At 41.2% G+C, this 27,944-nt stretch overlaps 2 gene segments (V, D, J or C); both read right to left on the reverse strand.

The window, feature by feature from the left end:
- Positions 1-837: 837 nt before the first annotated feature.
- On the reverse strand, positions 838-22,647 carry LOC132808803 (Ig heavy chain C region, membrane-bound form-like). The segment is given in 7 exon segments: positions 838-1,302; positions 1,442-1,566; positions 6,881-7,210; positions 7,665-7,973; positions 9,944-10,255; positions 13,356-13,664; positions 22,527-22,647. Coding segments are annotated over 7 exon segments (1,413 nt in total).
- A 184-nt stretch (positions 22,648-22,831) lies between these two features.
- On the reverse strand, positions 22,832-23,517 carry LOC132808805 (Ig heavy chain V region-like). The segment is given in 2 exon segments: positions 22,832-23,259; positions 23,388-23,517. Coding segments are annotated over 2 exon segments (450 nt in total).
- Between the last annotated feature and the right edge of the window lie 4,427 nt (positions 23,518-27,944).

Raw genomic sequence — 27,944 nt, forward strand, 5'->3', positions numbered from 1 at the left:
ACTATTCCCGGGATGATACACCTCACCAACTCTGAGAAATTGAGAATGTTCTCCTCTGCTGATAGTTCCCAGACTCTGTGAACAGTTGCTATGATTGGTTCTCAATTCCATCTTGCGTCATATAGATCCCAATGGCTGAATATTTCAGGGACTCATGATCTCTGCCTTGCCTGATCAACATCGACCTCTGATTTAATATTTTTGAGGGTTGCTGTTCAGTAATATCCCTGTATCAGATAGATCTTAGTCTCATTTCCTGGGATTTGACAGGTGTGGTGTGTCAAATAGATCCCAGGAATTCTGCTCCATGAGATTTATGTGTGAGAAAATCTCCAGTTCTGAGAATCCGCCCTTGGAGTGTGCACGTGTTGTTGTCTGACTACCTGACTGAACGTTGACATTTTTGGCTGATGAATGTTTTGTTAGGCGTTTTAGGTGGTGAGTTATGCATTACTAACCCAGGCTGTCCGGACATTGGGAGTACATGTAGTTTAGACGGTGTAGAGTAAACTTTCAAACTCCTTTGCCTGCCTTTCATAGGCTTCTGGTGGAGCAAAGCTCCTAATTTGTATCATTACGTGACCCGAGGCCGTGACCCTTGGTGCATAAGAGGAAATGTTCTCTAATCATTCTGCCTCTGGAGTGTTCCATCAGGCATATCGTGTGAAAGATGTATTTACATTAGTGGGCGGCATGGCAGCGCAACATTAAACTAAATGACTGGATGAAACACAACCAAACAGAACAAGTGAAAGTATTTGGCTGGGAAAGGAGTAGGATGTGGGAAAATGTATGATTACTGACTGGCCTTGAAGAAAGAATGAAGCAAACTCAAGGTTAGTGCATATTCATTCGAGATTTATTAACCATTTCAGAAAGCATTTTTATCCAAAAAGTTGATGTAAAAGCTAACAGAAGTGAATATAATGGCTGGTTGCCACATTGAGACGAGAACACATGCGCTGTGAGGTGGGAATTTTCTGTACATCAGTAACAGTCACAAGAAAGGGAATACAAAGGCTCATCAGAAAGGGTAGGCAACCATTCTGAGTAAGGAACAAATAAAAACAAAACAAATGGGCTTCAAACAACAGGGAAGCTACAAATTCTTCCAACCACAACCATCTCAAAGATATCAAAGTAAAAACAAAAATCCATCAATAATTGTCTCAGTTACACACTGGTAAACTGAAGTGATCTCACTGTTAGAGTCAGCAACAGGACAGATTGTAGATTGGGAATTCAGAGACCTTGATAAGCAGATCAGGAAAATCAAAGGAGTCCACAATTCATTCACTTAACCTGGAAAAGAGAGATAAAGCAATGACGCAGATATTTATGATCAGGGACTTTCAGATTTAATGTTTATTCAATGGCACACTTAGAGATTTCACAAAACATATTGGGCTGCTTGGCGTGAGAAAGATGTGATTATTCTCACCTTCACCAGAGTGACGGCAGCGCTGTAGAAAATACTCAGGAAGAACAAGGTGATGAACGTGGAAGCAGTTGTCCAGATGTTGCTGTTATTGTCATAGTCTTCAATCCAAGTGCGATTTATTGAATCTATGAATATAAAGACGAGAGAACGCATTTAGATCATTTATTGATCCAGATCGATCTATGTGCATCCAAGTCATGTAATTAGAGACCATTACATCTTCATAAAGCAGTCAGGTATTTCTCAAGTGTGACTCTTATCTGTATCCATCAGTGCATTATTGACTCTCAGCAAGAAATTACAAATACTAACTGCACATGTTCTTTCGTCATTGTCCATGTCAGAACGTTTTAAATTATTTTTCTTTTAATCTATTATTTAAGGATATTATTATTTGAGGAATGCTTATTACGAATGATTATTTTAATTATATCATTATATTTTAAATGTAGGCTGTGACAGCACTTTAGTTGAAAATTGTGGCCATCACTGAATAAAAGTTCAAATGTGATTCTCACCTTTATGTATTGGTGACCAATTGCTTGGCAAATCGTGAATATAAGTGACATCACAGTCAGGACATTGTTTCATATTTTTGTTTGTAGGATCTGTATATTTAGGAATAAGTTTTTGTACATGTGTCCCTTAATTTATTTGACCTACTGCTTGGTGTGTTTGGTTTCCCTTTAATGTTAGTGTATGTGGTTATGAGAGTCTCTTACTTCACTCTTGCCCATGTTGGAGTCTGTGCATGAATAAACATATTCCTGTTCCTTTACTGCTGGTGTGCTCATGTGTTTGTGCTCCGAAATTTTGGTCTTTTCACATTGTGTAAGCATCATCATGCTAATATGCCATTTTGTTGCTGCCTATGCTTATCTTGTAATGTCTTTGTGAGTGTTCACTTTTCATGAGTGCTATCTAAAATGTGCACTTATGTGTCTGTTTCAGGTCCTTAATGTTTATGCTTAATAAATGTTAGCATGCAATGTTATGTTTTGATGGATGTTTATATTTATATGATGATGTTTGCTTGTGTGGCAATCTTTCCCAAACCATCTCCTGAGAAGCTTGTTTGTGTTACTGTGTGTGGATGCTTGCTGATGCTTGTGCCCATTATCCTTATTTAATAAACGCCCCTCTATTTGTTGATCTATGCACTTATGTGTCTGCATGTGAGACTCTGAATTTGTGTGTACGTGTGACATTGTATACATGCTGATCAATGTGGTTTAAAAATAACTAATTAAGCTGCCTCTGTCATTGTATGTTTGTGATTCTGAAAATGGGAAAATAATGATATTAATATTTATCTCTGTGCACTTACGTGCCTGTATGAGTTGACATGTGGGAGGACATTTTTCGGAATTTGTATCTGTGTGTTCATGCGTGTATGTCTGTACGCATTGTGCTGTATGAATGTATATGTATTCATGCCCATTTGTGTGTTACCGTGTGTCTATATTTCTCATGGTTATGTGTGAGTACCCCTGTTCATTTGTGCAAATAATTTTCTTTCTGTGTATGTGAGTTTTTGTATGAGCTTAGGTGGGTGTTCAAGTACCACTTGCATGTGTGGCTCTGTGCGAGTATGCGTGTGTGACATCTTATCTATATGCACATTTGAGTGTGCACATAAATATGTGTCTTTAGGTGAGAGCCCATATATGTGTCATTACGTGTGAATTTGCGATCATCTCTCTGTATCTGTTCTTATACCAGACTGCAATTTTTATTATTCTAATTTATTGTTCTAACTTTAATGGATTGCCCATAATTAGATTTGACCTTGGTGTTGTAGGAAACATTTCCCATCGTCGTGGAGAGATAAGCGTTTTATGAGCAACTCTTCTGTTGCAGTGATAGAATTTCTGTCTCTGAGAGAAAAGGCGTGAGTTCAAATCCCCACTGCCCCAGAGATAACATTTCTGAATATGTTTATTAGAAAATGTCTACTTGTGTTCTGTATGTGAAACAAAATGATATCAGGTATTCGAATAACAGTAGAGGAAAGTATTGCGAGGATGATTCAGGAGAAGAGTGAAAGTAGCAGGGTGGTTGTTATGGGGGACTTTAACATCCCAGATATTGACTGGGAAAGCTATAGCTCGAGTTCGTTAGATGGGTCGGTGTTTGTCCAATGTGTGGAGGAGGGTTTCCTGACACAATATGTAGACGGGCCAACAAGAGGTGAGGCCATACTGGATTTGGTTCTAGGTAATGAACCAGGCCAGGTGTTAGACTTGGACGTAGGTGAGCACTTCGGGGACAGTGACCACAACTCGGTGACTTTTACTTTAGTGATGGAGACGGATAAGTGTGCACTGCAGGGCAAGAGTTATAGCTGGGGGCAGGGAAATTATGATGAGGTGAGGCATGACTTAGGATGCGTGGATTGGAAAAATAGGCTTCAAGAGAAGAACACAAATGATATGTGGAGATTGTTCAAAGAACAGCTATTGGGTGTCCTGGGTAAGTATGTACCAGTCCGGCAGGGAGTAAAGGGTCTTGTGAGGGAGCCGTGGTTTAATAAGGAATTGGAATCCCTTGTGAAAGGGAAGAGGGCGGCCTATGTAAAGATGAGGCGTGAAGGTTCAGTTGGGGCGATAGAGAGTTATAAGGTAGCCAGGAAGGATCTAAAGAGAGAGCTAAGAGCAGCGAGAAGGGGACATGAAAAGTCCTTAGTTGGTAGGATTAGGGAAAACCCAAAGGCTTTCTATAGGTATGTCATGAATAAAAGGATGACTAGGGTAGGTATCGGTCCAGTCAAGGATAGTAGTGGGAAGTTGTGCGTGGAGGCGGAGGAGATTGGAGAGACACTAAATCAATACTTTTCGTCAGTATTCACTCAGGAACAGGACACTATTGCTGATGTGAATACTGAGTCACAAGTGATTAGAATGGATGGCCTTGAGGTATGTAGGGAAGAGGTCTGGGGAATACTGGAAAGGATGAAAATAGATAAGTCCCTTGGGCCTGATGGCATTTATCCTAGTATCCTCTGGGAAGCTACGGAGGAGATAGCAGAGCCATTGGCCTTGATTTTTATGTCGTCATTGTCTACGGGAATAGTGCCAGAAGACTGGAGGATAGCGAATGTGGTCCCCTTGTTCAAGAAGGGGAGTAGGGATAGCCCGAGTAACTATAGGCCAGTGAGTCTCACTTCTGTTGTGGGCAAAGTCTTAGAGAGAATTGTAAGTGATAGGATTTATGAACATCTGGATAGGAATAACGTGATCAAGGATAGTCAGCATGGTTTTGTGAAGGGCAGGTCGTGCCTCACAAACCTTATTGAGTTCTTTGAGAAGGTGACTAAGGAGGTGGACGAGGGTAAAGCAGTAGATGTGGTGTATATGGATTTTAGCAAGGCGTTCGATAAGGTACCCCATGGTAGGCTACTGCAAAAACTACGGAGGTATGGCATTGAGGGTGCATTAGAGGTTTGGATTAGGAATTGGCTGGCTGGAAGGAGACAGAGGGTAGTAGTTGATGGTATAGGTTCATCTTGGAGTGCAGTTACTAGCGGTGTTCCACAAGGATCTGTTTTGGGACCATTGCTGTTTGTCATCTTTATAAATGATCTAGAGGAGGGGCTTGAAAGCTGGGTGAGCAAGTTTGCGGATGACACGAAAGTCGGTGGAGTTGTGGACAGCAAAGAAGGATGTGGCAGGTTACAGCGGGATATAGATAAGTTGCAGAGCTGGGCAGAAAGGTGGCAAATGGAGTTCAATGTAGCTAAATGTGAAGTCATTCACTTTGGTAGGAGTAACAAGAAGATGGATTACTGGGCTAATGGTAGGCTACTTGGTAGTGTGGATGAGCAGAGGGATCTTGGTGTCCATATACACAGATCTCTGAAAGTTGCCACCCAGGTAAATAGAGCTGTGAAGAAGGCATATGGTGTACTGGGCTTTATTGGTAGAGGAATTGAGTTCCAGAGTCCTGAGGTCATGTTGCAGTTGTATAAGACTCTGGTGAGGCCTCATCTGGAGTATTGTGTGCAGTTTTGGTCGCCATACTGTAGGAAGGATGTGGAGGCATTGGAACGAGTGCAGAGGAGGTTTACCAGGATGTTGCCTGGCATGGTAGGAAGATCTTATGAGGAAAGGCTGAGGCACTTGAGGCTGTTCTCATTGGAGAAAAGAAGGTTTAGGGGAGATTTGATAGAGGTGTACAAGATGATTAGGGGTTTAGATAGGGTAGACACTGAGAACCTTTTTCTGTTAATGGAGTCAGCTGTCACTAGGGGACACAGTTTTAAATTAAGGGGTGGTAGGTATAGGACAGATGTTAGGGGTAGATACTTTACTCAGCGGATTGTGAGTTCATGGAATGCCCTGCCAGTAGCAGTGGTGAACTCTCCCTCTTTATGGTCATTTAAGAGGGCATTGGATAAGCATATGGAGGTTATTGGGCTAATGTAGGTTAGGTAGGCTTTGGTTGGCGCAACATCGAGGGCCGAAGGGCCTGTACTGCGCTGTATTTTTCTATGTTCTATGTTCTAATTGATCCCATGTGCTCCAGAAAACTGAGACAAAACTATGGAATTCAAACCGGGACGATGCAAACACCAGTTTTGGATTATGGGAATCGATGTTAATCATTTGTTAACAGAGCCAAGCGTGTCCAACATGTTTCAAAGGTATTATTTTGCATGGAAATGTTCAATCTTTGGACAGTAAGCAAGAAGCTGACTGTTCCTGTTAGTAACTAGGTTACATTACTGAGGACATCTACCATGAAAACTCTGCACAGGGAGCAAGAGGACAGACCATTCATCGTTCCCCTCCCCTCTGCTCCACGGCAACTTATCTGTCGATTCTCTTTGGTGTGAAAGTGAAGATACATTCTGTCAACTCATGCACTGGCGCAAGATCCCTGGCAGTCCCCCACAAACAAAGGTTACATTCAAACTGTTCTGCACTCTTTACTATTGGTATGTTCCAATCAAATTTAATTTCAAATTGTATTAAATTTACATTTCCAATTGGTGCAATGTGGCAGTTGAAAACTGACATGAATTTTGTAAGAATGTCCAATGGGGGGAATCAAGAACACCAAGTTCAAACCTCGTGCTCTACCCTTGACATAAAATGGACAGTGTCAGATTTTGTCACAGAGGGACTAAAGATGGATAAGGGACTTGGCGGAATCCTGCAATGAGTGAGCTTTACTCTGTCTCTGACCCAGGGTGTATCTGAGCAGAGAACATTAACTGCACAAGACACTTGTCCTAGACCTGTTAATAACCCACTTTAACTACACCGATGTAATGTAAGTCAGAGTGAGAAACAACTAATTCAGTATTTACCTCACAACTGGAGGGAAAAGAAATTTTATTACTTCTGTTAAATTATTAAATGCAACTTTGAGATTTTTATTGACATGAATTAACAGTGTCCATCAGTGCAAGTGAAATGTTTACGAAACTCGGTTTACCGCTGGATTTATCGACTGTTCTGTTGATGATCTTCAATGGAATCGCTTCATGTCCCACCACACAGGAGTAAGAAGCACCGCTGGCCCACTCCTCCGCTGTAATGGATAACAGGCTGTAGATGAAGAAGGAGGTGTTGTCACTCTCCGCCATCACCTCGGTGTTCTTGTAGTTACTGGGATTCACCGGCTTGTCATTGTTTGTCCACTTGACGAAGATCTCTCGGGGGGAGAAACCTCTCACTAAACAGGTGAGGGAGAGAAACCTCTGAGCGGAGATTTCTTCTGTTGGTGGCAGGAGGACCGACACTGATGGCTCCAGCGGATTAATCACTGCAGAATATTTGAGACAAATATAAATCAACCAAAAACATCCTGAACCAATATCACAATTACACTAAATATTAAAATACGCCATTTTAAATTTGGGATTTATTCACTTTCATTTTCTAAAGGAGCAGTATGGGACACATTCTGTTCAGTAAAAAAAGTAAAGTTTAATGTGAAAGTTGCCTCCATGTTTCCAGCCCACAACAAGGGCATTCTGTCCAACTGTCATTGCTGATGGTGACATCACAACCCAGGTTTCTTCCCACCTTATCTGACTTAATCAGAATACAATATCCTTTGGTCCATCTTTTTCTTAATCAGCTACTTAGCTATCCTGCCTTCAGATGCATCATTAATGCTCCCAACGGTGTTTGTTCATTACCAATCAAAGCCTGCCATTGATGTAACTGGATCTGGATTACACATGGGATGTTTGTGTTTTAATCTCACCGCTCACCTTTCTCCTTGTGGATGGAGTCTCTCAGCGGAGTCGGGAGATTCTGATGGTACACCACACATTCAAAAGTAACGCCACTCAGCCAGGCTTCAGTAGAAATGTCTAATTTGCTGATCACGCTGTCGGGATTCTGTCCAGGCTGGTCAGCAATCTCGGATTTCAGAGGCTTCTTTTCTTGTTTCCAGGTCACGTTGACTCCAGAAGGAAGATTGGACACAACGCAGGTTAACGTCACCGTCGCCTCCAGTAAGACTTGTTCTACTGGTGGTGGGAGGATTTTAACGGTGTTAGGGTGGCACTCGGTATCTTCTATGAAACAAAAATCAAAGTCAATGAAAAATGCCCCTTTATGATACAAACACCCAATCTTCAGATTACTTCTTCACAGGGTGAAGACACCACCTTCAAAATGGCAACTCCAACCATTGCTGAAACGATGCTTACTATTGTTGATGTATTTTGATTTGTGAAAGCATTTGTGATTACCTATGACATACCCTGTGTCATTATTCCTAAAGAACACTGGCTTTGTAACAAGTGACACCTGTGAAAAAAGGTAAAATCATCGAAGATACCATTATGTAACCCATGGAATTACCTTTCTTTCAGAGTTTGTCTCTCACTTAAGACCATCTATTGATACTTGGGACAAGAATAATCTGAATATAATGAGTTCAATTCCATGTTCATAACCCTTAGGTGCAAGTGCTGCTGGTCACGCTGACTGCCAAATCACAGCTCAAATTTCGGACAAATTATAATAAATAATAATTATTCTCTTTGCAGAGTTCTAAAGTGTTACAGGAGCGGTGAATATCCATGGAAATTCTGTTCATTATATTTAACGTGATCAAAAATACTTTGCGTTATTGGTGTGATGTCATTCTCTAATGTATGTCATTGTTCCTCGTGGGCTGAGTTTGGAGTAGATCTGAAAACAAGGCACTGAGTACAGCATTGGATATTGAGAAGGACACCCATCTCCTTAAGTCTTTCCCTCCATTCAGTTCGTTCATGACTGGTTTGTACTTTCACTTTATTTACCTAGCTGCATTTTTTAATTTCTTCATAGAGCAGGGGAGAAAAAAAACAAACAAAAGCATCTTAAATTAATCTACAAACGTGATGGAAATGTACACTAATTTTATAGACATCCACTACCCACTGTGTAAACATCACCACCCCAAACCAGGCTAAATCAGCCTGACTCGAGTTCCTCGTTCATTCATCCCTATTGTAGCATTCTTACCAGAATTTATTCTCCTCCCTCATCCACTACTTACAGAGAGCATCTTAAAGAAGCTCAGTGAGACCACGTTTATCCCAGTTCATCAAATGTGATACCCACTTGGTCTGTGGTCTGATCCCATAAATGAAGTTAAAGAGCTCAGTACCAGATAAAAATCGATGTCGTACAATGTCCAAGGCCAACAGGTCATTCCTGATCAGGAAATGAAGCATTGAACGCATTCTGATTTATTTTCAAGTAAGGGTCCCTGCTTATTTTAACCACGTCATTTTGAGACCACATCATCATGAGATAGAGGATCAGAATAAGGCTGTTCGGCCAATCCAGAGTTTAGATCAGAATGATGCTGGAAAAGCACAGCAGGTCAGGCAGCATCCAACAAGCAGGAAAACCGACGTTTCGGGCTAAAGCCATTCTACTGTCTTCTCCCCACACTAAACAAGAGCCAAACTATCTCTGGCTTGAATATACACAATGGCCTGGTCTCCACAGCCCTCTGCAGCAACAAGTTCCACAGATTCATCACCCTCTGGCTGAAGAAATTCCTCCCCATCTCAGTTCTAAACGATGCCCCTTTGACCCTGAGACTGTGCCCTTGGGTCCTAGTCTCGCCTACCAGTCAAAACATCTATTCCACGTTCACTCGACCTCAGTCTCTCAGTATTTTTTATGTTTCAATGAGATATCTCTCCAATATCGCCCCTCCACCCCCAAACTTATCCTTGAAGCCACTACCAGGCAAGGATTCAGCACTCTGAATGCCTCTCCCAGCAAGGTCAGGCAACAAACTATTTAACAAAGCTCACTGTCTATATATCTATCTTCAACAGAGAGGAAACATGCTTTTCTGACTTGCCAAAATGTTGAATTATGAGCAATGCTAATGTAACAATCAAACTGAAATGAGATACGTGACATGTTGGGAAACGAGAAGCTGGACCTTGCTGTTTACTACGCCTGATAAATTAGTGTGTTTGATTCACATCAGAGTTCAGAGTGATTTGTAGCTCTCTCAGTATGTGTCTCTTACCCTGGAGTGCGGTGATGTTTTTACTTTGAACGTTCTCTTCATGAGTGACCTGGCAGGTATAGACTGCGCTGTTGTACCATTCACCATAAGGGACCATCAGCCGACTCGTCACCGAGAAGTTCCCGTTCGCCTCACACACGGGAGACGTGAAGAAGCCAGAATCCAAGAGTCGGCCATTTTTCAACCAACTCACGGAGATTGACTTCGGATGGAAATCGATGATTGAACAGACGACGGTTGCAAACTTGCTGCTTGCGATTTCTTCACTGGAGCTCACAGTTAGGAGAAGGGTTGGTGGGAGAGGACCTGTACCTTTAGGAAACACATCGCATAAATTATCTGATGAATTTCATAACAAATACAATCAGTTCTCATATATCAAGGTTTCTTGTGGTTAATGGACACAAGAACCATAATTGTGCAGAGTGCTGGAGAAGCTGGGATCCACACAGAAAGATCAGCAGGACAATGTGAAAGGCTAAAATTATAGGGCACAGCAAGGGAGTCAAGGAGGCATAAAAACGATAGGCCGGTAACATCAGAAGGGAGATAGCAACGTTGGATGGTATTCGTTTTAATGACAGAGTCTGATGAACAAGGCAGATGAAATACTGCCATAAATGAGGAAATGATGCGGTTGCTATCACGGAGACATATTGAGAGCCGGGCAGGAGTGGCTATTCAATATTCCAGGATTTAATGCCTTCAGGCGAGACAGGGAAAGATGGAAAAGGATGGAGGCGGGGGTTTGCGGCACAGAATGTTGCTTCTGTCGCAATTCTGACAAGAGTATTTTAGGCTGTAAAGAGAAATGAAATCATGGATACCTCCTCGAACAAAGGCAAATGGACAGTACTTCAAAACCAAAATACAGCAACCATCACTACTGGGAGAACACGATAGACCTTACCATAGGTCCAAAAGACCAAGGGCAAAGACATGGGCAAATTTCAGAGAAATGTTAATTAAATAGGGGAATAAGAAAAGAGGTTTTTAACTTCCTCAGCATAGGCTTGGATATTCATTGTGTCAAAAGTTTAGAGGGAGCACAATTCTGAAAATGCCCCCAGGAGAATATTTTAACAAAGTATGTGTTAATACGGAGAATTTTAATCCAGACCTTGCAAGAAAGGGGTGAACCTGGACTTAACTTTTGGAAATGAAATCGACCCAGTGGGTAAAACATTGGTGCACTTTGCAGACAGTGAGTGTAAATCAGTTGGATTTCAGATTGTACTGCAAAGGAATAGAAATTGGTCCAAAGTTCTGAAAAGGGGAAGGACAATTTTAGTAAGAACAGGTAATGACTTAACCAGAGTGGACTGGAAGCTGACACTTATTGGTAAATCTGAGTCAGAGCAGTGTGACACATTTAAGGAAGAGATAGGAAAATCACAGGGAGGACATTTCTCAGGAAGCCATTGAATGGGACCAAGAATGTAGCGGGCTCTGGACACCAAAGGGCATGGAGGGTGAGATAAAGAGAAACAAGGGAGGCTTCTGATCTATACTGAAATCTCAGAACAATAGAAATTAGTATGGAGTACAGAACATGAAAGGGGGAGTTTGAAAGACAAAGGAATTAGAAGAGCAAAAGGGACCATGAGAAAATAATAGCAGTCAAAATAAAGGAAAATATTTTTAAAAGTTACAGGCTCATTCATAATAAAAGAATTATTCGGGAAACAGTAATGCCCATTAAGTGTTATTATTGGAGTGGAGTCGGAGGATTAGGTTGTGGTCAAAACAAATGTGTTGTGTCAGTGTTCACTAGTAAGACGGACAATGTGGGGACAGAAATCATGGAGGGGTGTTGTGATGTACTTTCAGAAATTAGGACACATGACGTGATGTTCTGTGTTGTCTTGCTGAATGAAAAGTGGTTATATTTCCAGGGCAGATGAAAAGTATACCAAGCGGTTGAGCGATGCAAAGGGTGAAATAGTTGGGTCGCTGACAATAATTTAGAATTACTGTTTGGCCACAGCAGTTGTGCCAAGTGAGTGTAGATCAGCCAACGTTGCACTGTTACGCAGGACAAAGGAAGGGATAAATAATGAAAACACAGATCTGTCAAGCTAGTCTCAGTGGTAGGGAAACTATTGAAAAGTGAAATTAGTCTTCATTTGGAAGATAAATCAACAACTTTCAGCACGATTTTATTGAGAGAAAGTCATGTGTAACAATTTGATAGTAGTTTTCAGAGAGATAACTCGATGTCCAGATGATAGCAATAATCAGAGCCAATGGGATCCGAGTTAATTTGACAGATTGGATCTCGAACTGGCTGAGTGATGGGAGCAGGGGATAATAGTCATCGGGTATCTGCGTGACTGGAAATCTATGTCTCCTGGTGTTCTGTAGGGATTGGTGTTGATTTCCATGTTATTTCTCTTACATACCAATGATTGAGACTCAAATTTAGGAGGATGAACCAGTGAATTCACAGATGAAATGAAAACTGTCATGTTGGTAAGTCATGAGCATTATGGCTTTAGATTGCAGGAGGATATAAAAGGGTTGGTTGTATGTGAAGAGAAGTTGCAAATGGAAATTATTCTGGATAAATGTAAGGTGATGGAATTTGGCAGAAGAATCTGTGAGGTATGACATTTTGAATGGTGGAACCCTAGAAAGGCCTGAGGATCTTTGGTGCATGTACCCACCGTTCCCCTATAGTACTGTGTCATCTGGATAAAGAGACTAAGAAGGTGGGAGGATATTTGCTTTTATTAGCCTAGACATTGACAATGAAGAACAGGGAGATAATACTGGAACTTAATAGAACACTGGTTAGGCCATACTGACGCGTTGTGTGCATGTTATCGAAGGAATGTGATTACACTGAAGGCAGTATTGATTAGATTTGCCAGGATCTTGCCTGGGTTGGAGGGTTTTAGTTATGAAACTAGATGAGATAGACAGGGGTTTTCCTTGGAGCAGAGGAGAATTAGGGAGAAGATTATCATGATGTCTAGAATTATTTTAGGCATAGACTGGGTAAACTGGATCAAACCTTTCCCCTTGATGGAGAGATCAATGCCTCAGGGGCACAGGGTGAAGGTAAGGCCAGGAGGTTCCAAGTGGATCTCAGGGGAAAACAAAATCAAACAGAGGGTGGTGTTAGCCTGGAGCTCAGCACCTATAAGTCATGTCGAAACTGAGCCCTTCACAATAAGTATGAAGTATTGAGATGCATCCTTGCAAGGGCAAGTCACACAAGGCAATGGATCATGTGCTGGCACATGGGACTGGAATAGTTAGGTGGCTGTTATTGATAGGCGTAAACTGGATGGATCAAAGGGCCTTTTTCCTGTGCTGTATAAGGTGATTCTGTGAAAATGGTTATAAATAATGCCTTATTCATATTAATCCCAGATGCTCTGTTTATCTCAGTTCCCACAATACGTACCACATGGCATTTCTTTGCTCTTGTGTGAGTGTGACCCGCTGTGTTCAACCTCACAGTAGATTTTGCTGGGGCAATCTACCGCTGACCCGGGCAGGGTTAACTGGCTGCTCAGGGTGTAGGTTCCCTTCTTGTTTCTCACTGATGGGTAAGTCTTCAATCCATCCGTGATTAGCTCCCCACCTTTCTTCCAGGTTACCTTGGTGACGTCAGGAAAATAGTCCATCACCAAACAACCAAAGATTGTCGAATCGGTGTTGTGCTCCTCACAGGAGGAGACCAGGCCATAAAGCGTGGGGGGAGATGGTGTCTCTACAATAGAATGACCAATTGAGCATGTTAGTTTCTGTTAATTTGACCTTATCAGTTACTCAAATGTATCCTCAGCTGTAAACATTTGCCAGTATGCTCCCGCTGAAGTCTACAGCATAACTGGAGTTTATTTTTGTTTCCTACCAGTTGCTGATCATGATCATTGGTTCCCTCTTTAGAAACATGCCCTCGACCTTGACCATTGCCATATCATTTAGGAAGAAGAACATCCTGATCCCACCCCAGGAACTGTTTGAAGATCTCACCAACTGACACTTTCATTGGATTGCTGTGAAGAGCAGAGAAGTTTCACAAAATACAAAGCAAGGAAATGCAGATTCATCGAAATTCTACAGTGTAGACAAACAGGCCATTTGGCCCAACAAGTCCACACCCACCCTCTGAAAAGAAACACATCCAGACCCATTCCCCTACCCTATTATGCTACAGTTAACCCTGACTAATGCACCAACCTCCCAATCACTGAACACAACATTTGCAATTCACCCAGCTTGTACATCTTTGGACTGTGGGAGAAAATGCACACAGATGTGGGGAGAAAGTGCCAACTCCACACAGACAGTCACCTGAGGCTGGAATGGAACCCGAGTCCCTAGCACTGTGAGGCAGCAGCGCTAACCACGGAACCAGCGTGCCGCCCCACTAGGTACCCTGCTGCTGGAAATACCCAACAGCTGGCAGTACCCCCGGAGAGAAATCAGAGTGAATCATAGAACATAGAACAGTACAGCGCAGTACAGGCCCTTCGGCCCTCGATGTTGTGCTGCTCTGACATACTAATATAAAGCCCATCCCACCTACACTATTCCATGTACATCCATATGCCTGTCCAATGACAACTTAAATGTATTTAAACTTGGACAATCTACTACCGTTGCAGGCAAAGCATTCCCTACCCTTACTACTCAATGAGTAAAGAAACTACCTCTGCCATCTGTCTTATACCTCTCTCCCCTCACTTTAAAGTTGTGTCCCCCCGTGTTTGCCGTCCCCATACTTGGAAATCAGGTCCAGTGAGCCTTCCTCACTTATCACTGCAAGGCAGAATGTTCTCTCTGGGAGGAAGGTCACAGCAGCAGCAGCAGCAGCAGCAGCAGCAGCAGCAGCAGCACAGGCAGGAGCTGAGCACTGGGACGGGGAGGATGGCTGTCACGGCTGAACTCAGGCCAATTGGCTGGAAGTTGAAACGTCTCATTTTCAATGATCTGAATTCTGGAGGCCTCTGAAAAATGGAGAACCATTAAGGTTCAGAGACTTTGGACTGTTACAGCTGAGTATTTACGTAAATATGATTTGAGAAATGAACAAGTAATCTTTAACTTTAATAACTATCAAACTGATCCGCAGTTCACCACCAAACCTCATCTCTCAGACTAACCACTGCACTTACTCTGCCTAGACCTAAATTTCCACTCACATTGACAAACCCTACCCTGCTATACACCCATTCATGCCCAGAACACACAAGCCCTATCACACAAAACACATCCAAGGCAATCCATATTGGTAGTGCAGCTGAGCAGAGAGATCTCGGTGCCCATGTACATAGATCCCTAAAAGTTGCCAGCCAGTTTGATAGAGTTGTTAAGAAGGCATACTTTGCGCTGGCTTTCATCGATAGAGGGACTGAGTTTCAGAACCATGAGGTTAGGTTGCAGCTGTACAAAACTCTGGTGTGGCTACACTTGGAGTACTGTGTACTGTTCTGGTCACCACATTATAGAGAGAATGTGGAAGCTTTGGAAGAGTTCAGAGGAGGTTTACCAGGATGTTGTTTGGTATGGAGGGAATGTTTAATGAGGAAAGGATGAGGGTCTTGAAGCTGTTTTTGTTTGAGAGAAGAAGGTTGAGAGGTGACTTAATTGAGACATAAAAGATAAACAGAGGGTGGACAGTGAAAGTTTTTTTCCTTGAATAGTGATGGCTAGCAGGAGAGGACATAGATGACAGATGTCAGAGGTTGTTTCTTTACTCAGAGAGTAGTAGGGCCATGGAACGCACTGCCTGCAACAATAGTACACTCGCCAACTTTAAGGGCATTTAAAAGGTCATTGGATAAACATATGGATGAAAATGGAATAGTGTAGGATAGATAGGCTTCAGATTGATTCCACAGGTCAGCGCAACATCGAGGGCTGAAGGGCCTGTACTGCACTGTAATGTTCTATATTCTATATTCCAGATGGACATATGATCTCAATTCCTTTCAGTCATTTACACTCCTGCCACCCTGCACCTGGCCCATGGCGAATCTGGCGCTGACTGGACCTGGCACCATCATTTTCACAACCTCTGACAAAAGCCCACTACCCAAGGTATGACCTCAGCCCTGACCTGTCATCTTACCCAAGACAACCTGTGCACATTGCATCCTAGCTCCTTTGGCATCTGTGCTTTACAACCTACCATTTTGCCAGACTCCGAGCTTTGCATTTTGACAACACGTCCACCTGTCACTTCATTCCAGTGACCTTCCACCCCCGAAACATCCTGGCACTCTGCCCACCTCTACACTAACCAGCCTGGCATCCTGCCCACCTCTCCATAAATCAGCCTGGCAAAGACAGACCTCCTGCATTTCAGCTCAAACTACCCCTCACCTACCAAGCACAATTCGACCAAATTATCCTGTGACCATTACCATTTACCTTGATGCCACCTTTTGCCAGACAGAGTGCACGCAAGCTTACCCAGCAGCCAGCCAACCAGCTTCCCAGCCCAAACTCTCCCACATGCCCAATCTAGCCCCTCACTTGCTCACCACCTTCCAACTTTAAGCCTCCTCCACCATAAAGTCAGTGAGTCATAAAGTCGTACAGCACAGAAACAGTTCCTTTGGTCCAGCCCAGCCATGCTGACCAGAGTTCCCAAATTAAACTCATTCCACTTGCCTGCCTTTGGCCCATATCCATCCAGACCGATCCAGTTCCTGTAGCTGTTCAAATGTCTTCTCAATGTGGGACCGATCTCTGCACTTACCGCTTCCTCTGGCAGTTCATTCCAATGTTTTGCACAGTTACAACATGAAGTCCTAACTCCTGCACTCAGTGCTCTGACCAATGAAGGTACATGTGCCAAACACCTTCAACACACTAGGTACTTGAGACAACGCTTTCAAGAATCGATGAGTCTTGAATCTATGAATTTCTGTGGTGGAGAATTCCAAAAGAATTCACCATTCTTTTGTTGAACAGTCAGGTTCAATGTTATCGAGTGTTGGGAAAACTGGTGAGCAGCAAGATTAATCATGATCCCATGAATGGAATAGCCTTCTAGAGAGGCCGAGATGCCTTCTTCAGCTTCCATTTTGCATGCTGACATGTCCCTTCGGCAGCATGTTCCAAAATTGTGATCCTTGAGGATAAGGGCACACATGCATGTAAAGCTTTCCTCCAAATCAGACTTCAGCTTGACTCTCAACTATTTCCCTACCTGTTTCCTCTTCCTCAATCACAGCCATGGGACTCACTTCCTAACAGCGCTGTGAATGTGCTAATACCACACAAACTTCAGCAATTCATATAGACTGATGACAACTGGTTTCTCAAGGTGATATAAAAAGTCTGACACTTCCACACCTGTCTAGAGATTCAAACAACCACTGGAAGAATTGAAAATTACTTGAGGCACTTGTGTGTCTACACAAGATGACATGGTTTCCTTTTTTAAAAATCACACAACACCAGGTTATAGTCCAACAGGTTTAATTGGAAGCAAACTAGCTTTCGGAGTGACGCTCCACCATCACCTGATAAAGGAGCGTCGCTCCGAAAGCTAGTGTGTTTCCAATTAAACCTGTTGGACTATAACCTGGTGTTGTGTGATTTTTAACTTTGTACACCCCAGTCCAACACCGGCATCTCCAAATCATGGTTTTCTTTTTGTGTGATTTGACTGTGTTTTCACTGAATGAACAGAGCTATTTCTTCATCATATAATAGGAATGAAGCTTCCCTCATTTTTAACAACTGCTGAAAATGTGTTGCTGGAAAAGCGCAGCAGGTCAGGCAGCATCCAAGGATCAGGCAGCATCCAAGGACCCTTCCTGAAGAAGGGTTCATGCCTGAAACATCGATTCTCCTGCTCCTTGGATGCTGCCTGACCTGCTGCGCTTTTCCAGCAACACATTTTCAGCTCTGATCTCCAGTCCTCACTTTCTCCTCATATTTAGCAAGGCAATCACACATTATATTTCTTGATTCCAGGCAAGTTACAGTGTTAAATTAATGAAATATGATGATTGGGATGTTTCAATTGGAAATTGTCAGAGATTTAAAGTTTACTTTCATGAGCAATTAATTCCAGCCTCATTGTGTCACAGTACTCACAGGAATGTCTTTCAGAAATGGTGTCTCCCTTTGTTATGGGCAGTCGAATCAGTAAATCTGGGATAGTTTTTGCTTGTTAAATAAAGGTGTTAAAGAGTTTTAGCCAAAGGGAGACCTGGGGATTGAGCTCACAGATGCATCAAGATCTAAGTAAGTGGGGGAACAGCTCGAGGGGCTGGTGCCCTCCTCTTGTTCCTACCTTCCTATCATTGTGTCATTCATTAAGCTAGCACTGGCCGTGAGTACTTTTTATTAAAATATTTCAACAAATTAATTGTTTCACACATGCTTTAAAAAAAAACTTCTGTTGATTATTTGGAACGGGATCATTGACATCCTCTATTTGCGTGATCAAAATAACTTCCACCCAATTACAGCAGCCACTGCACTCTGCAGTGTGTTGTTACTTCATAATAGTTTCTTGTGAAACTACAGCTCGAGATCAGGGCACTCAAATTCAATAATATCTCTGAGCATTCGCAATTTGTTCAAATGCATCTTTTCTCTGAAGAACGTGTTTAATTGAACAGAACGTTTTTCAATGAAACAACAAACTTTAAATGCTAGAAAACCAAAATAAAGACAGAAACTTCTGAAGAAACTCAGCAGGTCTAGCAGCTCCTGTGGAGAGAAGGCAAGGTTAACCTTTCGCATCCAAAGACCCCCTCTTCACCAAATTGTTTTCATGTTTTTGGTACAAGAGCTCACACCTGTTGAGATAAACAGTGATTACGTTGGCTTGACTCCTGTTGGAAACAGAATTCTTAGCAGAGGTACTGGATGGTCTGAGATAGCAATGGAAGACCAACTGAAAAGCTATCACCATCTGCTGCAAGTGTTGGATTCAGCGGAACCCTCACCGTACTGAACTATCAAATTCAGCGACAGCACTGGTTTAATATAAAGTAAAACAGCCTCAGCAAAATCTCATCAAATATACTTTGAAAATGATTCATTCAGGATAAGTTAGAAATGATATTGTTAGAACAGCAAGTCAAAAGCTGGGATTTCTTTGAGCACTTACTCCATTAACCCCATCTAGCGATGCCCAAAAGCTTGTGAACAAATATTGATCTGGAAAAAGCTGCTAACCACCAAAATTCTGTTTAATATCTAAGAGACACAAGTCAGGACAAAGATTGAATAGATTTCACTGGCCTCTGTGAGTGGAATTCCAACAAACACCCAAACATCTCAATCTGCTTTCTTGCATTGAAGTAACCTGATAAGAGATGGTGTTACATACCTCTCTAACAGGTTGTAAGTGAACACAGGCCACCTGGCACAGAATCAGGGACCCTACTATAACTTCACAACAGACCTGAACACAATGAGCTCGACACTATCACGGAGAACATAGCCACCTGTTTGACAGTATATAAACCATGTTAGTTATTAACACCTTCCCACAACCAGGGATTGTTCCAGAATGTTTGTACAATGAAAGTAACATTTCAACATTTATCCAAGAATACTTTGACAGCAGCTCCAAATTGTTCAACCTCTATGGGAACTACAGAGGAATAAAACTAGGAATTGCATTGCCATCAATTCACTGTCACTGGATTCCAACCTCGAACTCCCTTCCACTTTCCCCTGGGAATGTTGCTGCACCAGACGGTCTACTGAGTTTGAAAAAGATTAAAATGTTTTGAAGTGTACTATGACCGTTGCCAGTGACATTAAAAGCTGATAATAGGTTTTCAAATAATAAGATGCAAAAAAAATTCTGATTCTACATTATGCCACAAAACATGTCCTGCATAACTGAGGCACAAAGAAAATATGCAACATATTTCCCTCTGCCTCGCTCAATCAAATATCTCTTGTTGCCAACAACCAATTTCAAAACTCTTGCTATCTGCCTTTTGTTACTGAAACGTTTGTTCTGATTGGAACAACTTAGTCAGGGCTCTCAATTCTGAGGCACCTATTGCATTTCTGGCAGATAAAAGTGGTTTTGAAGCGCAAGATGAAATTGAACTGTCTGAGATTCAGGTATCCGAACTGGACAATTTACAAATGGTCAGGACCGTTGACAAGTTAGTCAGAGATCGCACTGAAACAAACTGTACAACAGACTTAATCCTAGAGGATACATTGCTCAACTCCTCACGTCAAATATCTTCACTCTAAGTGAATATTCATCAGAAGAACTAACCAGTGGATTAACATGAACGAGAATGTGCTCACAATGAACATAAATAACCACTGAATTAATAAACTTAATAAGTCATTGCATTTAACAAAATTATTGAGGTGGGAAATATCACCAATTAAAGCACAGATCTGGAGGAAATGGGTTATTCTCTAAATTATTTTTACATATTCTTAAAATGTTCCTTGAACTGTGGAGATTTTGCATGCACTGCATAAACAATACTGCATTCCAGTGTGGAAAGCATTTCTGTTGAAGGAATTAGGGCAAGGTTATTTTCTTGTTAACTGCTTTTAATGAACTAAAATGTTTAAAAAGGTATGAATTGAAAACATGCTTCTGTCTGGAGTTGCCCACTTTAACGGATGTCTAGGTAAATGTGGCACTGCTGCCTCACAGATCCAGGTACCCAGGCTCGGTTCCAGCCTCAGGTGACTGCCTATGTGGAGTTTACACAATCTCCCCTGTGTCTGTGTGGATTTCCTCCCACAATCCAAAGATGTGCAAGTCAGGTGAACTGGTCATGCTATATTGTCTATAGTGTTAGGTGCATTAGTCAGGGGTAAATATAGGGTAGGGGAATGGGTCTGGGTGGGTTACTCTTCAGAGGGTCAGTGTGGACTTGTTGGGCCAAATGGCCCAATACATACTGCAGGAAATCTAATCTAAACGATTGTCACACTTAACTAATGTGAGCAGATTCCTTCCGATCGGTCAAGTATATTAATTAAAATAAATATTACTCTATTTTCAGTGTCTGAATAAACAATGTGCTCTGTTATCCTCTAGTTCATGTCTTCTGCAAATTTGTGAACTCTGCATCCGCCTGAACACATCGATGTAAAATGAATTCTCTGCGTTTGCAGCAAGTACTCCCATGGTTTTAAGAGGAGAGTTCCTACAGTATGGAAACAGGCCATTTGGCCCAACAATTCCACACTGACCCTCTGAACAGTAAGTAGCCCACCCAGACCCATTCCCCCTAATTTATATTTGCCCCTGACTAATGCACCCTAACATACACATCCCTGAACACTATGGCTGTGCTCAATTGCACAATCACCTGACCTGCACTTCTTTTAGACTGTGGTAGGAAACCAGAGCGCCCGAAGGAAACCCACGCAGACACAGGGAGAATGTGCAAACTCCACACAGGCAGTCACCCGAGGGTGGAATCAAATTTGGGACCCTGGTGCTGTGAGACAGCAATGCCAATCACTGAGCCACCATGCTGCCCTGCGAGTTCATGAGTGGATTACTTTAATTAATTCGAAATTTGGCCTTGGTCACATAACTCACTAGAGCAGTTGTTTCCGGAAGAATGACTCTTCAGTTGATATTTCTTTTCATTTCTCACACTTCCGGATTTCTGCCTTAAGTTGTTTTTCAGACCGTTACAAATGGATGTAATGTTTTCAATCAAGCAGAGAAAAATGTGTCATATAAGTTTAACAAATGCAGAAATGATTCATGAAAAACAAAAGAACTTCACAAATATTGGTAATGAAAAGTATTCCAGAGAGTCAATCTCCTCACCAGAAAGAAAACACCAATTCAGAAAGCATGAAAACGCAGATCAATTTCACAAACTGAATAAGAATCCAATCAACTCAATTCAACAGAATCCAGGAAAATAAAATCAGAATCCAATCAACTCAAAACAACAGATTTGAATGAAACATAATCAGAATCCAACCAATTCAATTCAACAGAATCAAATAAAACAAATTTCAAAAACCAATCAACTCAATTCAACAAAACCAAGTAAAAACAAAGTCAGAATCCAATCAACTCAATTCAACAGAATCAAGTAAAACAAACTCAGAATCTAATCAACAGAATGCAATATAGCACCTCAAGAAACTTTTATGACAGTTTCTAACCTGCTTGTCATCAACAAAATTGACAAAATAAATGAGAAAATATAATCATGGTAAGAACATATCTTCAAGAAATGAATAATGATATTTTAGCATATTTTAGTCATGTTTGGTAATATCTTGAACATCTTTGAATTCTTAGGGTTTGTTGTTGATAATAAAACTCACAGTCAGGGTGTCACTGACATTAAACATTATTTATAGCTGACTGATAAAGAGACATTAGGTGTTTCAAGTAACCCAGTCACACAGAATGTCCATCTGATCAAAAAAAAGAGATACACCGAGCAACTGACTCCATCACCACCATTTTAACTATTTGCTCAGCCTTAACTTAAATCTATAATCAGTCTGAACAAAAATCAATCCGAACCAAACCAAACTCAGCACAGAATCTGAGTTTCATTTAATTCAGAAATTAGTCACATGAATTGAAAGTTTTTAAAAAGTCACTAAGAAAGTTCAAAGTTCTTACCTGAAGTCACAGTCACCATGGTCCCTTGGCCCCAGTACTCAAGATACCCCAGCTATATCACTGTGAGACACGTTGTGTCAAATACTATGACAGACTGTAAACTGTAAAATGCAAATAATTTCTTCACTTCCTAGAAAGCAGTGATTCAGACTCCTCTAAAAATGATTTGGTGCGTTATTTCAGCTTTTACTATTCATTGTATTTTGAAAGCTTGGAATACTTTTCCAGGTTTGGTCTGCATTTAACTTGACAATCAACACGAAGAAGGTAGAAAAAAATTATACATTTGTACAAACTAGCCCGACTGGATTGTGTTTAAATTGCATCTCACATTATTTCACGCTCCTGCCACGGTAGAAATCACCAATTTGAGATAAATCCTTGTCAGTGGTTATTGTATGAGGATGTCGCTGTGCACAGCACTGTGACCCACTTGCACAGTAATAGATGGCAGTGTCTTCGATCTTCAGGTTCCCCATGTTCAACAAGAAAATGTTGCTTGAAGTGTCTTTGGACGCAGTAAATCGACCCTTAATCGCTGGTGCATAGTAATTGCTGGATGAACTATAGTAGCTAATCAGCCACTCCAGACCCTGGCCGGGAACCTGGCGGACCCAGTACATGCTGTAGCTGCTGAGATCGAACCCGCTGGTTTTACAGGTCAGTTCCAGGCTGCCTTCGGGACGGCCAGTCTCTGCCTTTGGCTGAGTCAAAACAATCTCCGAGTGGACACCTTTAAAAAAGACAAGAAATAAACCATGAGCATTAATGCAGATGAAATGATGCCTGAGTCTTTTACATTCCTGAGGTAGACTAACATTGAGACAGTAACAAAGACAGACTTGAACAAAAAACACTCACATGATAAGAAAGTCAGTAATAAACTGAGAAAAATTGTCGACACAATCATTCTGATAACTTCTGGGAAGCGGTTCTGTCAAGATCTTTCTAAACAAAGCCGATCCCGGAGTGTTGAATTACGGTCCAGTGCCTAGGATTTATATGGCCATCGGAAAGGGCAGGCTTACAGCTTCCGCCTGTTGGTTTCCTGCTGGAGGCTGAGACTGGATCCTGGTCTCAGCTTGCACAGCCCCAACACATGGGCTCATGTATTTACCAGGTTACGCTTAAACATGGATATATACACATCTTGGGATATTTATTTTGCTGAATGGCTTTTTTGGGAGTGTTTTTTTTAAATGGTGGGAGTAAAATTGAATAGCTTCAGGTCTGTTTCACATGATAGTTGCAAGTATTTTGTTTTAAAAAAATTCATTCGAAAGTTAGCTCCCTTTATTTCTACATTCATTCACAAACAGATAAAACTAAAATCAAAGTTCAAACGTATTACTAGCTAGTAAAACAATTGAGCTTTTATTTCCCAGGACACTGCCAGTCTCTGTCCCACTACAAAATAACATGTAATTCATACTAAACATTTCAAAATTCAATTTAGGCAACTGAATACAGAGCGTGTCCAAAGTGATTATATTCAGAATATTCAATTAGAAGTTAACTCCCTTTAATTCTACATTCCACCACAAGCAGATAAAGCTAAAAAGAACTTCAATCATATTATTAACCAACAAAATGAGTGACTTTATTTTTGCTGTCACTCAAAGTCTCTCTCACTTTACAAAATAACATCCCATTTCTAATCTGCGTTTCTAAATTCCATTTAGGCAACCTAATATGGAGCAGGTCTAAAGTGATTATGTTCGGAATGTGAGTGGATGTCACTAAACAGCTTGGACCCGGAGATTAGAAGCACCTCCTTACATTGCAGAATGTCTCTCCTTGCATCTTTTTTTTCAAATTGCTCTGACCCTAAAATGCATAGTAAAGGAAAGCTGTGTGCCTGAGAAACAAAATGTGAGTTGGCAGTGATATATAACGCCTAGGTAAACTTTTGAAAGAGCATCTAATGAACCAGAACAGGACAGTCCATACGTTTTTTTTTTAAAATCCTCAACATCTAAACCATTGCAGGTAACTGTCTGGGGACATCCGGAGTGTTTGGTTAAATTAGAGAGTATTACAATAATCATTACCACGAATGTAGGTTATAAACAGTACATTTCTCTGCTCACTGATAGCTCTGACAGGGGCAGTTAACTCATAAAAATAAGCAAAAATTCACTGTTACACGACACCAGTGTTGACCATGTATAAAGGGCCCATTCAGTTTTAATGAGATACATGAATCAGAGAATGATGCAACAAGTGATGTGAGTTTGAACCAATTCAAGTTTGTTAATTTACTTTGAGATGATAACAAATGTTACTGCAATGTGGGATTTTGGATCCATTAACTTCATATTCAGGAGCTTTAAAGATACTCAATAAACAGACTGAACTAACCAGAATGTCACTGCATTCAATGTCCTGTTTCTGATAGTCATACAGTGAATGCTGTATTCTGTGACTTTCCTTTTTAAAGAAGAAATGCCATGTGAAATGTATCCATTGTGAGTAAATGGGAAAATATAGTTTGTTTGGTAGGATTTTACTTTAGTTGATTCATTTTCCCTTTAATCGGCCAGATACAATAGTTGGCAGCAATTAAGCTGACTGCAGAAAAGGTCCTTGAGTTCCCAGGTTCATTTACTGGAAGGAGGTGGAGTTTCTGCAGTGGATCAAAGATATTTTGTCTCACTGTTGACCAGTTGGTGGAAAGCAAACTGCAAACCATAACCACTGCCTCTGCAGGAACACATCTACTCAGCAACAATACTGGAGAAAAGTTTATTTTTCAGTTGTCAAACTTGGAGAACTAGTCACTCCTCTCATTGAAGGAAATATTCGCAGTGTCTCAGACACAACCTAAACATCAACAGTTCATTCGAGGGTCACTACAGCACTGTTTAATATTGAGAAACATTGATAAATAGTCATAGAGTCATGGAGTGAGACAGCATGGAAACAGACACTTCAGTCCAACCAGTCCATGCCAGTCATAATCCCAAACTAAACTAATCCCACCTGGGTGTACTTGGCCCATATCCTTCCAAACATTTGATATTCATTTACTTATCCAAATGTCTTCTATAGGTTGTAAGTATCCATTACCAGATCATCCCACACACAAACCATTCTCTGTGTAAAAAGTTGTCTCTGATATCTTTTTAAAAATTTTTCTCCTCTCATTGTAAAAACATGTTCCCTATTGTTGAAATCCCCCACCATAGGGGAAATACGCCAATGTCTGGGTCAAAAACTGAAAACAATCCCAGCTCCAAACATTTACAAAATATCACTATGGATCTTCCTTGAGTCCAAAAATGATTGTCCCCTTTGATCAATGATTTGTAAAATTTATTTGCGTATCTAATGCGATGGACGTTTTCAAATAACTTCTGAAATGCAAGTGGCTCACATCAATCGTATTAAAGTGACATTTCGTGTATTACCCCACACACAAAAAAAACAAGTTTGTTGACATGAGTTGCTCTGAGGAAGTCTACGATGAATTATTTTATCAAATAAAATCATTTCCAGTGTTGTGAGGGCTCGTCTATCTTCTGTGCAATGGTCTGAATTTTAAGTTGTGTCTGACTGCAGATGAAACCGGCTGCTCTGGGTAAAAGTACAGTTTGTGCCTTTCACATTGTTAATGTATATTGCTGACTTTAGTTGAATAAAGGGATGTTGCCCCAGGCATCGTCTGGCACCATTAATTAGACCATTAATTTCCACATCACTAGCCAGAGGTTCAGGTGGAGTTTATTGATATGTGATATTTTTGAAACGAAAGCTTCATACATTTCCAGGATGAATCATGTAAATTAGAGCCATTCACCTTTCCACTCATGGCTTTATAAACTTATATGAGGTCACCCCCCGAACTCTCACCCTCCAGTGAAACAAGTTCCAGTCTATCTGGATTTCCAATGGTAACTTTGTTCCCTCACATTCTGCTGTTAAAGATCCTCCTGCCACCCCAGGCCCACAGAGAGTGTCCCTTGATACTAGTTCAAAGAAATGAAAGGAACTTGTCCCACCATATTGTTCAATTTTATTTGGTTTCAAACACAATAAAAAATAAATGTTCATGTCATTGCTGATTTATGGGAGAATTCTGTTTACAAAGTATCTGCTGAAATACCTGCAGTACCATCCTGAATCTGGTTCGCAGGTTCACCTGTTGCTCACAAATGCAACCAGACATCAGGGAACAGTGTGTGGGATATAGGTAAAGTAGTGTTACTTCTGCATTTATAATTACTTATACAAATTAAATGAACTCACACCAGCGTGTAATTGTTTCAGCCAAGAGCTGAGTCAACAAGAATGGAAACTATGTGGAGGAAATACATAATTGTTTTTGTATTAGCTAAAATTGTATGCAAGAATGAAACGGGACTGCAAAACAATGGTAGATATTACAGACAAATAGATAAGATGCTATGAGGGGAGGGAGTAAAGCTAGATACGCCTGTACAAACAGTAGGTATAAACATCTGTTTCCCACTTTTACTGAAACACAGGAACAAACCCCAATTAAAAGGGTCATAAGGATCAGTATGGTAGGGGAAGGCACAGATGGAGGGAGTAGATAATGGTGAAGAAAGGATATGCCTAACAATGACCCACAGCGGGATGAGGTCAAGCGGCCTTGTGAGGCCAGAAATAAACATTTTGTCACAGACAAGGCTGGATAAGGCAAGAGATAAACAGGAGTAATGGGCGCTGGTCTTAGGGAAGTGGAAGATGTAAACAGGGGAGGAGCAATGAAATAAAAAATAGAAACCAAATTACATCAATATCGTGTATGAGTTGAATTCAGTGTGTGGGTCCCTGCCTTGTCGACATGGACATCACACCATCTTGCAAGAGTCAAATAAAGGGCACCACTGATTCAGATTTTGTCTCGGACTGAAATTATTGAAGTGTGTGAGCTTTGTTTCTCACAAGTGAACATCGTCCACACCCAGCCCTCCACCCTTCCCTTCTGTACTTCTCACTTTGTGAAAACCGTGTTGTCAATAATCAGTTAAAAGAAAGATTTTTTAAAACTTTCTTAATTCATGTTGCTGATCTTGGCTGAGTAAAGGTATGTTGCTGTCAGCATTTCTGGGGAACATGTCTGCATTGTTTTCATGTCAGTTTACAACGATATTAAGTCAAGAATTGTCAAAATGTCCTGAGAAACAACATTTAGAAATGGGCGTTCTGCCCCTACTTTTTTCCCCATAAGCCAGGATTTACAGCATGGGAGATCATATCTATGTTGATAATGGATTAGACCCTACACAATGTTCCCAAATGTTTACTTCAAGTGCTATCACCTGCAGGGTTATGGACAACATGCTATAAAGTGGGTGTTGGCTGGAAGGTTCTGTTTTCACGTGATACAGGTGTGATGGGCGAAGTGATCTCTCTCTGTCGTGAAAACTTCATCTTTCCTCAATTCATCTT

This window comes from Hemiscyllium ocellatum (genome assembly GCF_020745735.1).
Source record: "Hemiscyllium ocellatum isolate sHemOce1 chromosome 40 unlocalized genomic scaffold, sHemOce1.pat.X.cur. SUPER_40_unloc_1, whole genome shotgun sequence".
Lineage (NCBI taxonomy): Eukaryota > Metazoa > Chordata > Chondrichthyes > Orectolobiformes > Hemiscylliidae > Hemiscyllium > Hemiscyllium ocellatum.